This window comes from Camponotus vicinus, unplaced genomic scaffold (genome assembly GCF_025532165.1).
Source record: "Camponotus vicinus isolate PSW18456_S1 unplaced genomic scaffold, iyCamVici1.0 SCAF_14, whole genome shotgun sequence".
NCBI classification, from domain to species: Eukaryota; Metazoa; Arthropoda; class Insecta; order Hymenoptera; family Formicidae; genus Camponotus; species Camponotus vicinus.
In genome coordinates, this window is record NW_028141950.1 from 48,163 (window position 1) to 59,792 (window position 11,630).

The 11,630-nt window shown below is 32.0% G+C and overlaps 2 protein-coding genes across 4 annotated transcripts; one reads left to right on the top strand and one right to left on the bottom strand.

Moving 5' to 3' along the window:
- On the bottom strand, nt 1-7,130 carry Not10 (CCR4-NOT transcription complex subunit 10). The gene is made up of 11 exons (XM_083088240.1): nt 6,948-7,130; nt 6,344-6,802; nt 5,757-6,085; nt 5,021-5,127; nt 2,902-3,053; nt 2,336-2,535; nt 1,840-2,137; nt 1,351-1,698; nt 989-1,098; nt 548-626; nt 1-219 (listed from the first exon to the last, which is right to left on the bottom strand). Exons 2-11 carry the CDS (start codon nt 6,738-6,740, stop codon nt 164-166), a joined length of 2,076 nt encoding a protein of 691 aa, XP_082944366.1. The 5' UTR covers nt 6,741-6,802; nt 6,948-7,130; the 3' UTR covers nt 1-163.
- A 2,995-nt stretch (nt 7,131-10,125) lies between these two features.
- On the top strand, nt 10,126-11,443 carry LOC145965011 (putative oligoribonuclease). Of its 3 annotated transcripts, none has more exons than XM_083088250.1 (5): nt 10,126-10,261; nt 10,482-10,552; nt 10,615-10,776; nt 10,869-11,122; nt 11,220-11,443. In XM_083088250.1, the coding sequence occupies exons 1-4, from the start codon at nt 10,189-10,191 to the stop codon at nt 11,112-11,114; spliced, it is 552 nt and encodes a 183-aa protein (XP_082944376.1). In that variant the 5' UTR covers nt 10,126-10,188; the 3' UTR covers nt 11,115-11,122; nt 11,220-11,443. The 3 variants fall into 3 exon arrangements, with proteins under 3 accessions (XP_082944376.1, XP_082944375.1, XP_082944377.1); XM_083088249.1 differs by having other exon boundaries at nt 10,869-11,089; XM_083088251.1 differs by having other exon boundaries at nt 11,201-11,387.
- Nucleotides 11,444-11,630: the final 187 nt, after the last annotated feature.

The following is an 11,630-nucleotide window of genomic DNA, read 5'->3' on the forward strand; positions in this document are numbered from 1 at the left end:
TTGGCTTGAAAAATATTTTTACTATGCATGTTCTTTACATATTGCCACAATTGCCTTAGAAATTAAGTTCTAACTTAATTAGAATGTTATGAATTGTATATACATGCGTGCGCGCACTGAACATAAATATTTATAGTTTTAACTCAGAGTTATACCTTGTTTATTAACGATATTGTGGACAATGTTGTTTTATGATTGATTTTGAAGTGTCAGCGTGACCTAAAATTTATACAAAAAATATATACATTTCATAATTATATATAATATCCGATAATATTATAAATATATTTGGAAAATGCAATATTTGCTATTAAAAATTAAATTTTTTACATATTTAATTTTATTCACATATATGTATATATATATATATATATATATATATATATAAAATTAAGAAAACTATTAAGACAAGAATAATTTGTAATTTCTGATTGATTTCGATGAATTTTATAATTTTCAGGATAATGCAAATTTGCAAAAAACCTTTACTCTTTGAAACTTTAAATAGAGACTTTATACTATGTTTTCTAGAAAAAAAAGATGTTACCCAATTGTAATTCTATGTATAAAGCCAACATTATCACTTGTATAGGTATATCACAATCTGATTCTTTTGACATCCATACCTGAAATAAAAACTTAATAGAAATATAAACAAATATGCTTGATATGTAATTTTTAGTTTATTTCTATTACTCATTATATTATTATTAGAATTAGATTTATAATTAAATATTCATTTTTCGTGTCAAAATTTATGAGTTTATACTTTTAATATTAATTGAAAACTATCTAATTAATAATAATGTTAATTTCTAATATTAATGTTAAATAATAATATTAATAGCTTTAGCATATTGTTCACTCTCAAAGGAATCCTTGGAAAAAAAGAATAATCGATGATGATTTATTTCAGGTTTTTCTTTATAATTATATGGCCTTTGATATTAAATGGATTGAGTTAATCCAGATAAATATATATACTAACTTGTTTTAAGATTTCTCCAGATTTATCTAATTCACCTCGTATGGCATAAGCTACAGCCAAGTTATAACGTAATACAGCAATGCCTGTAGAAACTGTAGTAGGATACCATGCTACAATTTAAAGTAATAAGAAACTTATTATTGCATCTCATTGTACTCTAATATAACTAAGAAAAAAATAATTATATGAGAATGTAAGTTGAAAAAATGTATTTTATATATATATATATAATCTTTTATTTTAAAAATATAAGAAACAACGCATCTTTTGAAAGATTATCAAAACTTGAAAGAAAGAAAAAAAAATAAAAAATTTTCTTAAAAAAAAGTATAAAAGAGAAAAATGTTATTTTCTAAATGCACCTTTTGTAGGCTTTGCCGTAACTTCTTCCACTTTTTCTTTATCTTTTTCTTGAATCTCTGGCATTGATATAAATGTATGCAAGTCTTGTAGATTTTCTAGCTTGAGGTACTCGAGTGCTTCGCTAATTTTATCCATAAAGATCAGACTTTCAGCAGCATATAAATTGCCTAAGAGTTTATATGCTCCAGGCAGCTTATTAAAACTTAGTAGAGCCTTTGCATGTTCAAGGGACAGTATATAATCTCCAAGACACAAAGAAACATATGCACAAGCAGTTAATACACTAATTTTTAAATTAAAAGATTCAATAATTGTTGCTTGGGATATTAATGTTGCATGCTGCATACCTGAAATAATTATATAAAATGGATTATTGTACACATAAACGTACACAGAAAGAGAAAGAGAGAGAGAGAGGAGGGTGGAGAAAGAGCGAAAAAGATAGACATACAAATCATACATCAATGTATATAAATTATAATTTATACCCAAGTTGTGACTAGTCGTTAATGGTAGTGTACTTGTCACTGTCTGTGCATTTATTATGGCTGTTTGAGACACATTCGGCTCATTATTATTTGGTAATAAAAATAATGCATTCTTCAGGCATAATGATCCAAACTCTAATGTTGGCTGTGGTATAGCATAGGATAGGCCTTCTGAATGATAATTAACATCTTTTGAAAGAGATGCAGCCAAAATGATTTTCTTATGAATACCAGAACCTACAACTTTCTGTACCAAATCTTTACGTCGCTTCGGAATATTAAAATCCACTTGATTTGACTAAAAGATGGGCAATAGGTTTGCATTACATTACTACACTATGTAGCACATATGGTCTTATTTTATGTAAGTTTGCATATTATAATTGTATTTAAAGTAAAACTGTGAGCAACGCTGTCAAGTATTACATTAATTAAAGAGAGAGAGAGAGAGTTTGAAAGTAGAATCTCAAAAAAAATATTATAAATATATACTTACATATTTATGATTATAGATACAACATTCTGCCATTCTAAGCCAAAGTTTGGGATTATTGTGTAATCTTTGTGCTGCTTCTGTAAAGCAATCGAAAGCTTTTGATGCTTGACCAGCATGCAACAATGATACACCCAAACTGTACATTAGCTCGTAATGTTTATTGCCACCAAGTGTGTATAGCGGCTGAGAAAACAAAGGATCTGTGTAAAATAAATTTTTTTTAATAACATTTTTATAAACAATTTGCAATATTGCCAAGAAAATGATTAAACTAATTTGTTTGCTACAAACACTTGACATATTTAATGTTTAATTAATTCTAATATGCATTCTCAATGATGATTTCAATCAAATATATTTAAATTTTTTACATTTTTTGAATTATATTGTAGAGTATACACATAGATCTGAAAATTGTGATATTTAAACATACTTAACATATTAGAAGCACACATTATTTAGTATAGAGTACTGCTTATTTTTAAGAATAAAGATAAGTCAAAGTACACTCAAACAGAACAATAAGATTTTTATATTTATAATAGCAGTGTGAATATATAAATTACCAGTGTCTTTGACTTGCACGCTCTCCACTGCTAATTTGTTTTCATGTAGAGCTTTTTTAAGATAAAAACAAGCTAAATTTGGTTTGCCCATTGCAAGATACAAGCATGCTATATTATTATAATATAAAACGGCCGAAGATTCCCCACATAATCTGTAATTCACATATTAATGCAATGTGCTTTAGAAAAATACAGACTCGGACAATAACTCTACTTATTTAAATATATATATACATACAGAGTGATTCTGAACAAACGTTTGTCTTTAAAATATCAAATTCTTGAATGAATTCTAAAACGATTTTTTCTCTTGCAAAATTTTGCCCGGAGCTTAGTTTTTAAACTATAAAGGAAAATAGTTAACTACTTACGGAACGAGTACAAGAGGTAGGCAGGGATGGCGCGATATAGGCGATTACGTGGGGCACTCGCCGCGATCAGCTGATTGCTATACGCGATGACTGTAACAATCAGTGTGTGTGTGCGTACACATTCTCACACACACACTGATTGTTACAGTCATCGCGTATAGCAATCAGCTGATCGCGGCGAGCGCTCCACGTAATCGCGCCTATATCGCGCCATCCCTGCCTACCTCTTGTACTCGTTCCGTAAGTAGTTAAATATTTTCCTTTATAGTTTAAAAACTAAGCTCCGAGCAAAATTTTACAAGAGGAAAAATCGTCTTAGAATTCATTCAAGAATTTGATATTTTAAAGACAAACGTTTGTTCAGAATCACCTTGTATATTTACATATATACAGGGTGTCCCATTTTAAATAATACGCTCAAATATCTCCGAAACAGTGCGTTAAATAAAAAAATGTTTCAAACAAAAGTTGTATGGCTTGAAGAGGGTCATCAGATGGTGGCAATAATTTGACCTTGAAGAGTCATTTGAAGGTCACGTAAAGGTCACCGTCAATTCCTTAAATGGAACTCCCTATTTTTTATTGCATATTGTTGTAGCTTATCTCGAGGGCTTTCCAAAACACTATAATAAAATATTTTTCCCTCAAGTACTTTTTGGGTTATAAGGCTTGAAGTCATTTCTTAATTTTACATAAACCGTAAAATATCTTGTAAAATATTCATTTTTCGATTATCTTACCTTCATACTTTTATGTACAAAATAATGAGAGGAATCAATTGGTGTAAAGAAAACATAGTTGCAATTACCTATTATATATTTTTTCTTAAAAATGACTATGTGTTTTCTTTACACCAATTGATTCCTCTCATTATTTTGTACATAAAAGTATTAAGGTAAGATAATCGAAAAATGAATATTTTACAAGATATTTTACGGTTTATGTAAAATTAAGAAATGATTTCAAGCCTTATAACTCAAAAAGTACTTGAGGGAAAAATATTTTATTATAGTGTTTTGGAAAGCCCTCGAGATAAGCTACAACAATATGTAATAAAAAATAGGGGGTTCCATTTAAGAAATTGACGGTGATCTTCACGTAATCTTCAAATGACTCTCCAAGGTCAAATCATTGCCAAAATCTGATGGCCTCCTTCAAGCCATATAACTTTTGTTTAAAACATTTTTTTATTTAACGCACCATTTCGGAGATATTTGAGCGTATTATTTAAAATGGGACACCCTGTATACACACACACACGCGCGCGCGCGCGCGCGCGCACACGCACACGCACACGCCACACACACACACACACACACACACATGTATACATATACTTCTGCTATATCTTAAATATAAAAAATTACTTTCACATACACAACATACACACAAAAAGTTGCATAATGTCTCCCTAAGTATTCTAATTTTTCCTACAGATTTATGAAATGGTCCGAAAAATGCAATCCTGCTTTTTCTTTTTTTTTTTTCAAATACATTTATACATGTATATACATATATATCGTCATTTCATTATGCATTTTGCTAATCTATTTTAATTTTGTATATTCTCTTTGCTACTGTATTATTATTATATCATTTGCATTATTAAAAAAAGTGGAAATGTCCAAAATGTGTAGAATTATAACGTTTCATTTTGTACAATTAATGATGTTAAGAATGTTTATAGATTCTTAAGACTTTTTCTCATGTATATTTATATATAATTTAATTAACATTTTGTAACCTACTTGAAATCTAAATTTTCTATTGTTGCAGAATTCAGCAATCGCATTGCCTTCTTGTAATTTCCTCGTAAATACTCCAAATTAGCCTTTAAAAAAATTGTTGATGTATTCTGAAAATAATAAAGTAATTTAATAAAAATGTACATGAATGTACAGAATATATTTGTATAAATGTAATCGAGAATATTACATGGCAAAATGACAAATGTCGCATAAATCTGTATACATATAATTATACAATTTTACACAAGAATTAAAAAAATATATTTACTTGTGGTATTTACGGATATAAGCAAATCACCCGTCTTATCTCAATCAAAACTCACTTTCATCTCTGACAAAATCAATTTTTGAAACTTTTATGTTATAATTAAATATTTTCTATTTAGTCTAGTAAATGTGCTATTTATTCTAGATGGAAATTCTCTTTTTCTTTTTAGTACCTTAAGTTGTACAGGAGAGATATGTGTATATATCTTTTTTTATTTTTATTATAATTATAATGATTTGCAATAATTAAAATTTAATTTGCAGTTTAGTTGTAACATTTAATTCTAAAACTTATAGAAATTGTAATATACAATACCAAGTAGAAAATTGTAGAAAATTGTCCAATCATACAGGATTATAGTATATATAATATCAAATCTGAATAAAATCTGATACAAAATTTTTCGAGAAATTTGTCAATAATTATTGTGTCATTCTATATGTTGTTGTAATAAAATAATAATGTTACCGCCAATGTGCCCAGTGAAACAATTGTCTTCCACTCTTTTTTACAAAGTTTCAATTGATGAGTCAAAAGATATATTCTTGCTTTACATTTTAAGAGTTTAATTTTAAATGCATCTGTCACTGCATCATTGGTATCTCTCTTTTGTTCTTTTTGCTCCTTTATTTTAGATTTTATTATTCCATCCTTGTCAACGGATGTCACTTTAGAACCATCGATGGATATATATTGACTTTCCACATAATTTAATATTGAGAGAGCTGCATCCGGTTGTTCCATTATTATATATAGCTCAATGAGTAACAGGCAAACTTTGTTGGCTAAAGTTTCTTCTATAATCGAAAAGAAAGGTTTACGTATGAGCTATAAATAATGTTCAAACTAGCTATACTCGGTAAAACAAATTTTCCAAAGTAATGCTTGTTTTATTTATATGTGCGAATCAAACAATTTGTCAATCATTTTCCCTAAAAACATGTCATAGAAAATAACATTTTTTTCTTACCTTCTCTGTTAAATAACACATGCTCAGTTACCAGCAACTATACAACACAAATTCAATTTCTATTCAAAAAGATCATTATACGTACCCATTGGCTCGATGAAAGCAAATAGCTTGGTCATGATTTGAAGCGCAGCATTATATTGCTTAGTGTGATACAATAAGACAGCTTGGTTATATCTCATAACACACTTTTCAACATCATCTATAGTTTCACTGGAATCTGCCGACATTTGGCCACATATGGCAATTAAACTTTTACGCATCAACTCAGTTTTTTTCAAGTCACTTTTATAATACTCCACAACAACTTTGTTATGCATAACTTTAAGATCCATAGGGCGGAGACTTTCCAACTTATTCAAGTATGATGAGCATAAAACATAGGAGCCTTTGTGAAATTCTGACAATGCATTTTGTGCTAAATCGCGTTCTTGCTCGCTTATGACAGAGTCCTTGTTCTGTGCTTCCAAAGTTTCGTTCATAATGATTGCTCTTCAATGTACAGGTGCATACAATTGTAGATTTCTACAAATTATCTATAATTCTGAAAAAAAAAAATATATATATATATATATATGTATATATATATATATATATACATGTAAGAAAATTATTATAAGATTATATAATTATATAAATTATATAAAATTATAATATATAGGAAAATTAAATTCTAATAATTCTTTAACGTTGCGGATGTGTGTATTGCAAGTATCTCATCTCTCTCTTTCTTTCTTTCTTTCTCTTGCTCGTTTCTTTAGTTGAGTTGGGCCCGGTTGCATCAACATTATTTTAGCTTTAAGCGAAACTTAAATATATGTCTGTCTTTATTTATTTAGAAAGAAAGATAAAGATAGACATATATTTAAGCCCCGCTTAAAGCTAAAATAACGTTGGTGCAACCGGGTCTTATCCAATTTATTTCTCGCACATGTGACCAAAGTTTAAATTATTATTAAATGTAAACAATATACTATAGCTGCGTTCCGATGTTTACTGCCAGACTGAAAATCTATAGTGCATGTGACGTAAACTATAGAATTTTAGTACTGGCAGTGAATATCGGAAGGCAGTCTACAGCATACGATACTTAAAAATAGGATGCGCATAAATACTACTGTTACATACACAAATTCTTTTTTTAAATCATTCAAATTTTCTATTCTTAAAATCCTTATATTCTCACGATGCTAAGGGCCCTGGCACACAAAAATACGTAAACAGTAAAACGTAATCAGTAAGGAAATCGACCAATCGGAATTCTTACGTTTTCTTACGTTTAAAGGGCAGTCTACAATGGCAGTAGCAGTAGGTCGTAGCAGTCGTAAAGCGTCGTCTACAATGAGATTTTAAGGAGACTTAAGGCGTAAGATTTAAGAAATTGACCAATCACAGTCGAGTATTCTCTTAATACTTGACTGTGATTGGTCAATTTCTTAAGTCTTACGCCTTAAGTCTCCTTAAAATCTCATTGTAGACGACGCTTAAGCGAAATGAACCAAATCCATTTCCTACGGCTATAATGTATGTTCTACGGCGGACGCGCAATCAGAATTAAGAACGCAGAATTCTTCCGTGACTGCGTATGCGCGACCGCCGTAGAACGCACGAAATCCGTAGGAAATGGATTTGGTTCATTTCGCTTACGACTGCTACGACCTACTGCTACTGCCATTGTAGACTGCCCTTTAGGCCGTGTTCCGAAATTGCTGCCAGTTTACTGCCAGCACTGAAAATATATAATATACGTAACGTGCACTATAGAATTTGCAGTACTGGCAGTAATTTCGGAACACGGCCTTAATATGGCTGCCTTAAAGCCATGGCACATAAAAAAACGTAAGCAGTGAAACGTAGTCAGTAAGCAAATTGACCAATCATGATTGAGCAGTAAGGCAGCCATATTAAAACGTAAGAAAACGTAAGAATTCCGATTGGTCGATTTCCTTACTGACTACGTTTTACTGCTTACGTATTTTTGTGTGCCAGGGCCCTTACTGCTCAATCATGATTGGTCAATTTGCTTACTGACTACGTTTCACTGCTTACGTTTTTTGTGTGCCATGGCCTTAAGGGCCATCACACATGAAATTCCATAAGCACGTAAGACGTAAACGTAAAGCGTCGTCTACAATGGCCGTAGCATAAGGTTGTAAGGCCGTAGTCGTAAGAAATTGACCAATCACAGTTGATTATTCTCCTGAACTTCAACTGGGATTGGTCAATTTCTTACGACTACGGCCTTACAACCTTATGCTACGGCCATTGTAGACGACGCTTAAGGAAATCGACCAATCACGGTCAAGTATTAGCCCCTCCAAGGGGTCAAAACTCGACCGTGATTGGTCGATTTCCTTACGCTTATGTCTTACGTGCTTATGGAATTTCATGTGCGAAAGCCTTAAAACTTGACGTATAAGGGCCTCCGCACAAGGTGTTTCTTGTGCGGAGGCCCTAAAAAGTATCACAGCACATAAAATATATAGATGGAACATTGGCTGCGTTCAGCAGGAAAAGCTGCTTTGCAACTGTTGTAAAATTCGTGAATCTGATTGGTGTACTCTTAGATTCAGCCAAAATTAAGAGCATACACCAATCAGGCTCACGAATTTTACAACAGTTGTAAAGCAGCTTTTTCTGCTGAACGCAGTCATTATTACTGAGCTAGTTTAATTCGTATTAGGCTAATATTACATTTATCGTACGATAAATTTTTTAAGCACATTGATTGGCTGCGGGATAGAAAGTTTCTAAAGATTCAAGAAATTATTATTCCGCAGCCAATCAATGTGCTTAAAAAATTTGTCGTACGACAAATGTAATTTCGGCCTTATGAGGGATTCACGCTGCGTCCGATGTACGATGTACGACGTCCGATATCCAATAACAGAGTTTGTTTCCTAGGAATTCTAGCTAGAGGTATTTTATCGTAGCTCTGTCATATTGGATATCGGACGTCGTACATCGTAATATCGGACGCAGTGTGAATCTCCCATTACGCAGGATTCACACTGCCTCCGAAGTCCGACGTACGACACCCGATATCCAATAAGAGAATGAGATTTTTAGAGACTGCTAGACACTCTAGAAATCAAATTTTCTTATTGGATGTCGGATGTCGTACGCCGGATATCGGACGCAGTGTGAATCCTGCATTAGGGTAAAATTTCATGAGCAGCGAGTAGCAGAACAATTATAGGTTGCGGTTGGAATTGACCAATTAGAGTAGCCGGCCGGCAGACCGTGCTTTGCTCTGATTGGTCAATCTCAATCTAATGTAAGGGCGCATCCACACTTGGATAGAAAAGCAGAAACCAATCAGAACTCGCGCTGGTAATCACAATTTCTACTTTTTGCCTTTCTAATGTACATACCACTTACACACTGCTCATTACCAACGCGAGTTCTGATTGGTTTTCTGTTAAAGTAAAGCGGCGTCTACAATGAGATTTTAAGGCGTAAGACTTAAGGGTGGGGTCCCATGGAGCGTATTACGATACGCGCGTATCGGGCGTATTGAAAATCTGACCAATCGCAGACGTTCCGCTGTTTGTGATACGGGAAAGTTACATCTGCGATTGGTCAGATTTTCAATACGCCCGATACGCGCGTATCGTAATACGCTCCATGGGACCCCACCCTTAGTCTCCTTTGGGCCGCTTCGACCAAACTTAATCGTTGATTATGCGTCGTCTACAATGAGATTTTAAGGAGACTTAAGGCGTAAGATTTAAGAAATTGACCAATCACAGCCGAGTATTCTCTTCATACTTGACTGTGATTGGTCAATCTCTTAAGGCTTAAGGCTTAAATTACCTATTGTAGATCCGGCCTGATTCGCTCTTTGCACGTGCGTATCAGCTTGACAAAAATTAGAAAATTGTATTGTATACCTATACTATACCATATACTGTGATTAAATAAGAAGATATGACCATTACGCGTGTTGTTAGACATTTTTCAAAATATATGTATCACGGTACTCGGCGTTATTTAAATAATGGTAATTGTGTGACCATTATATATAAATATCTAGTAAAAAACATTGAATCATATTTTTTTTTACTTTTCCTGCTCGTTGTGCTATATATATGTATATAAACGTTATATATATATATATATAGTAATTTGTACAACTATCTTCTTTATTTAATACCATTTTTGATTTACTGAAATTTATAAAAAATGCTGAAGAAGGGTATTTTTTTTTTAATTTGTCATAGGTCGTACAACTCCAACAGCAATGGGAAGTGATGATAAAAATGAAAAACACATTGTCTGGCTTGACATGGAGGTACAAAATTGTTACAAATTATAATAATTAAAATAAAAATTGAAATGATTCGAATTTTCCAGATGACAGGTTTAGAAGTAGAACAATGTCACATCTTAGAACTGGCATGTTTAATAACTGATGAACAGCTAAAGCCTGTTAGCGATTGCTTGAACATTATTATACATCAAACGGATCAAGTTTTAGAAAACATGTCCAACTGGTGCAAAGTACAACACAAAAAGGCAATTTTATCTTTTTCGAATGGTAACGTATTTCTCATAGTATAACGATTAATTAATTATTTATTAAAATGTGTTGTTAAAATCTATTTTAGACTGGCTTAATCAATGATTGTCGCTCAAGTAAGGTTACATTGGAAGAAGCTCAACAAAAAATGCTACAACATTTGCGGAGCCATGTGCCAAGAGGAATGTGTCCGTTGGCTGGAAATTCGATTTACATGGATCGTATATTCCTCAGGAAATATATGCCATTGATCGATAATTATTTACATTATAGAGTTATCGATGTCAGTACAATCAAAGAGTTGGCTAGGTACAGGCAGCGATTGGTTATTTAATTATTACTGTAATTGTTGGTTATTTTACATGTGTTAACTTACATTTTTATTTCGTAAGATAAGGACTTGCACATGTATGCAATAAGTCAATTTTTTTTGTTTTAGGAGGTGGCAACCGGACATAGATAAAGCAGTTCCGAAAAAACGATATTGCCACAGAGCTGCCATTGATATAAAAGATAGTTTGAACGAGCTTTATTATTATAAAAACCATTTATTTGTGGTAAAGGAGTAAAAATTAAATGAGAGCGGGCTTATCGATGTTTGTCATTATATGATTATATTTTATCATTATTTTTGTAATATATTGACAAAATTTACCAAGTGAACTCTATAAATTACTGTATGTATACCCTAAAGCTCTAAAAAGCTGTTGGATTATATGTAAAGATGGATGTTAAGGATTAAGATTTGATCGATCCATATAAAGAATTTTAGCTCTTGTTCTAAATTCCAGTCAAATTCTAATCTTTAGAACCGCCGAGTAGCACAATGGAATATGATTGGTTTCTATTT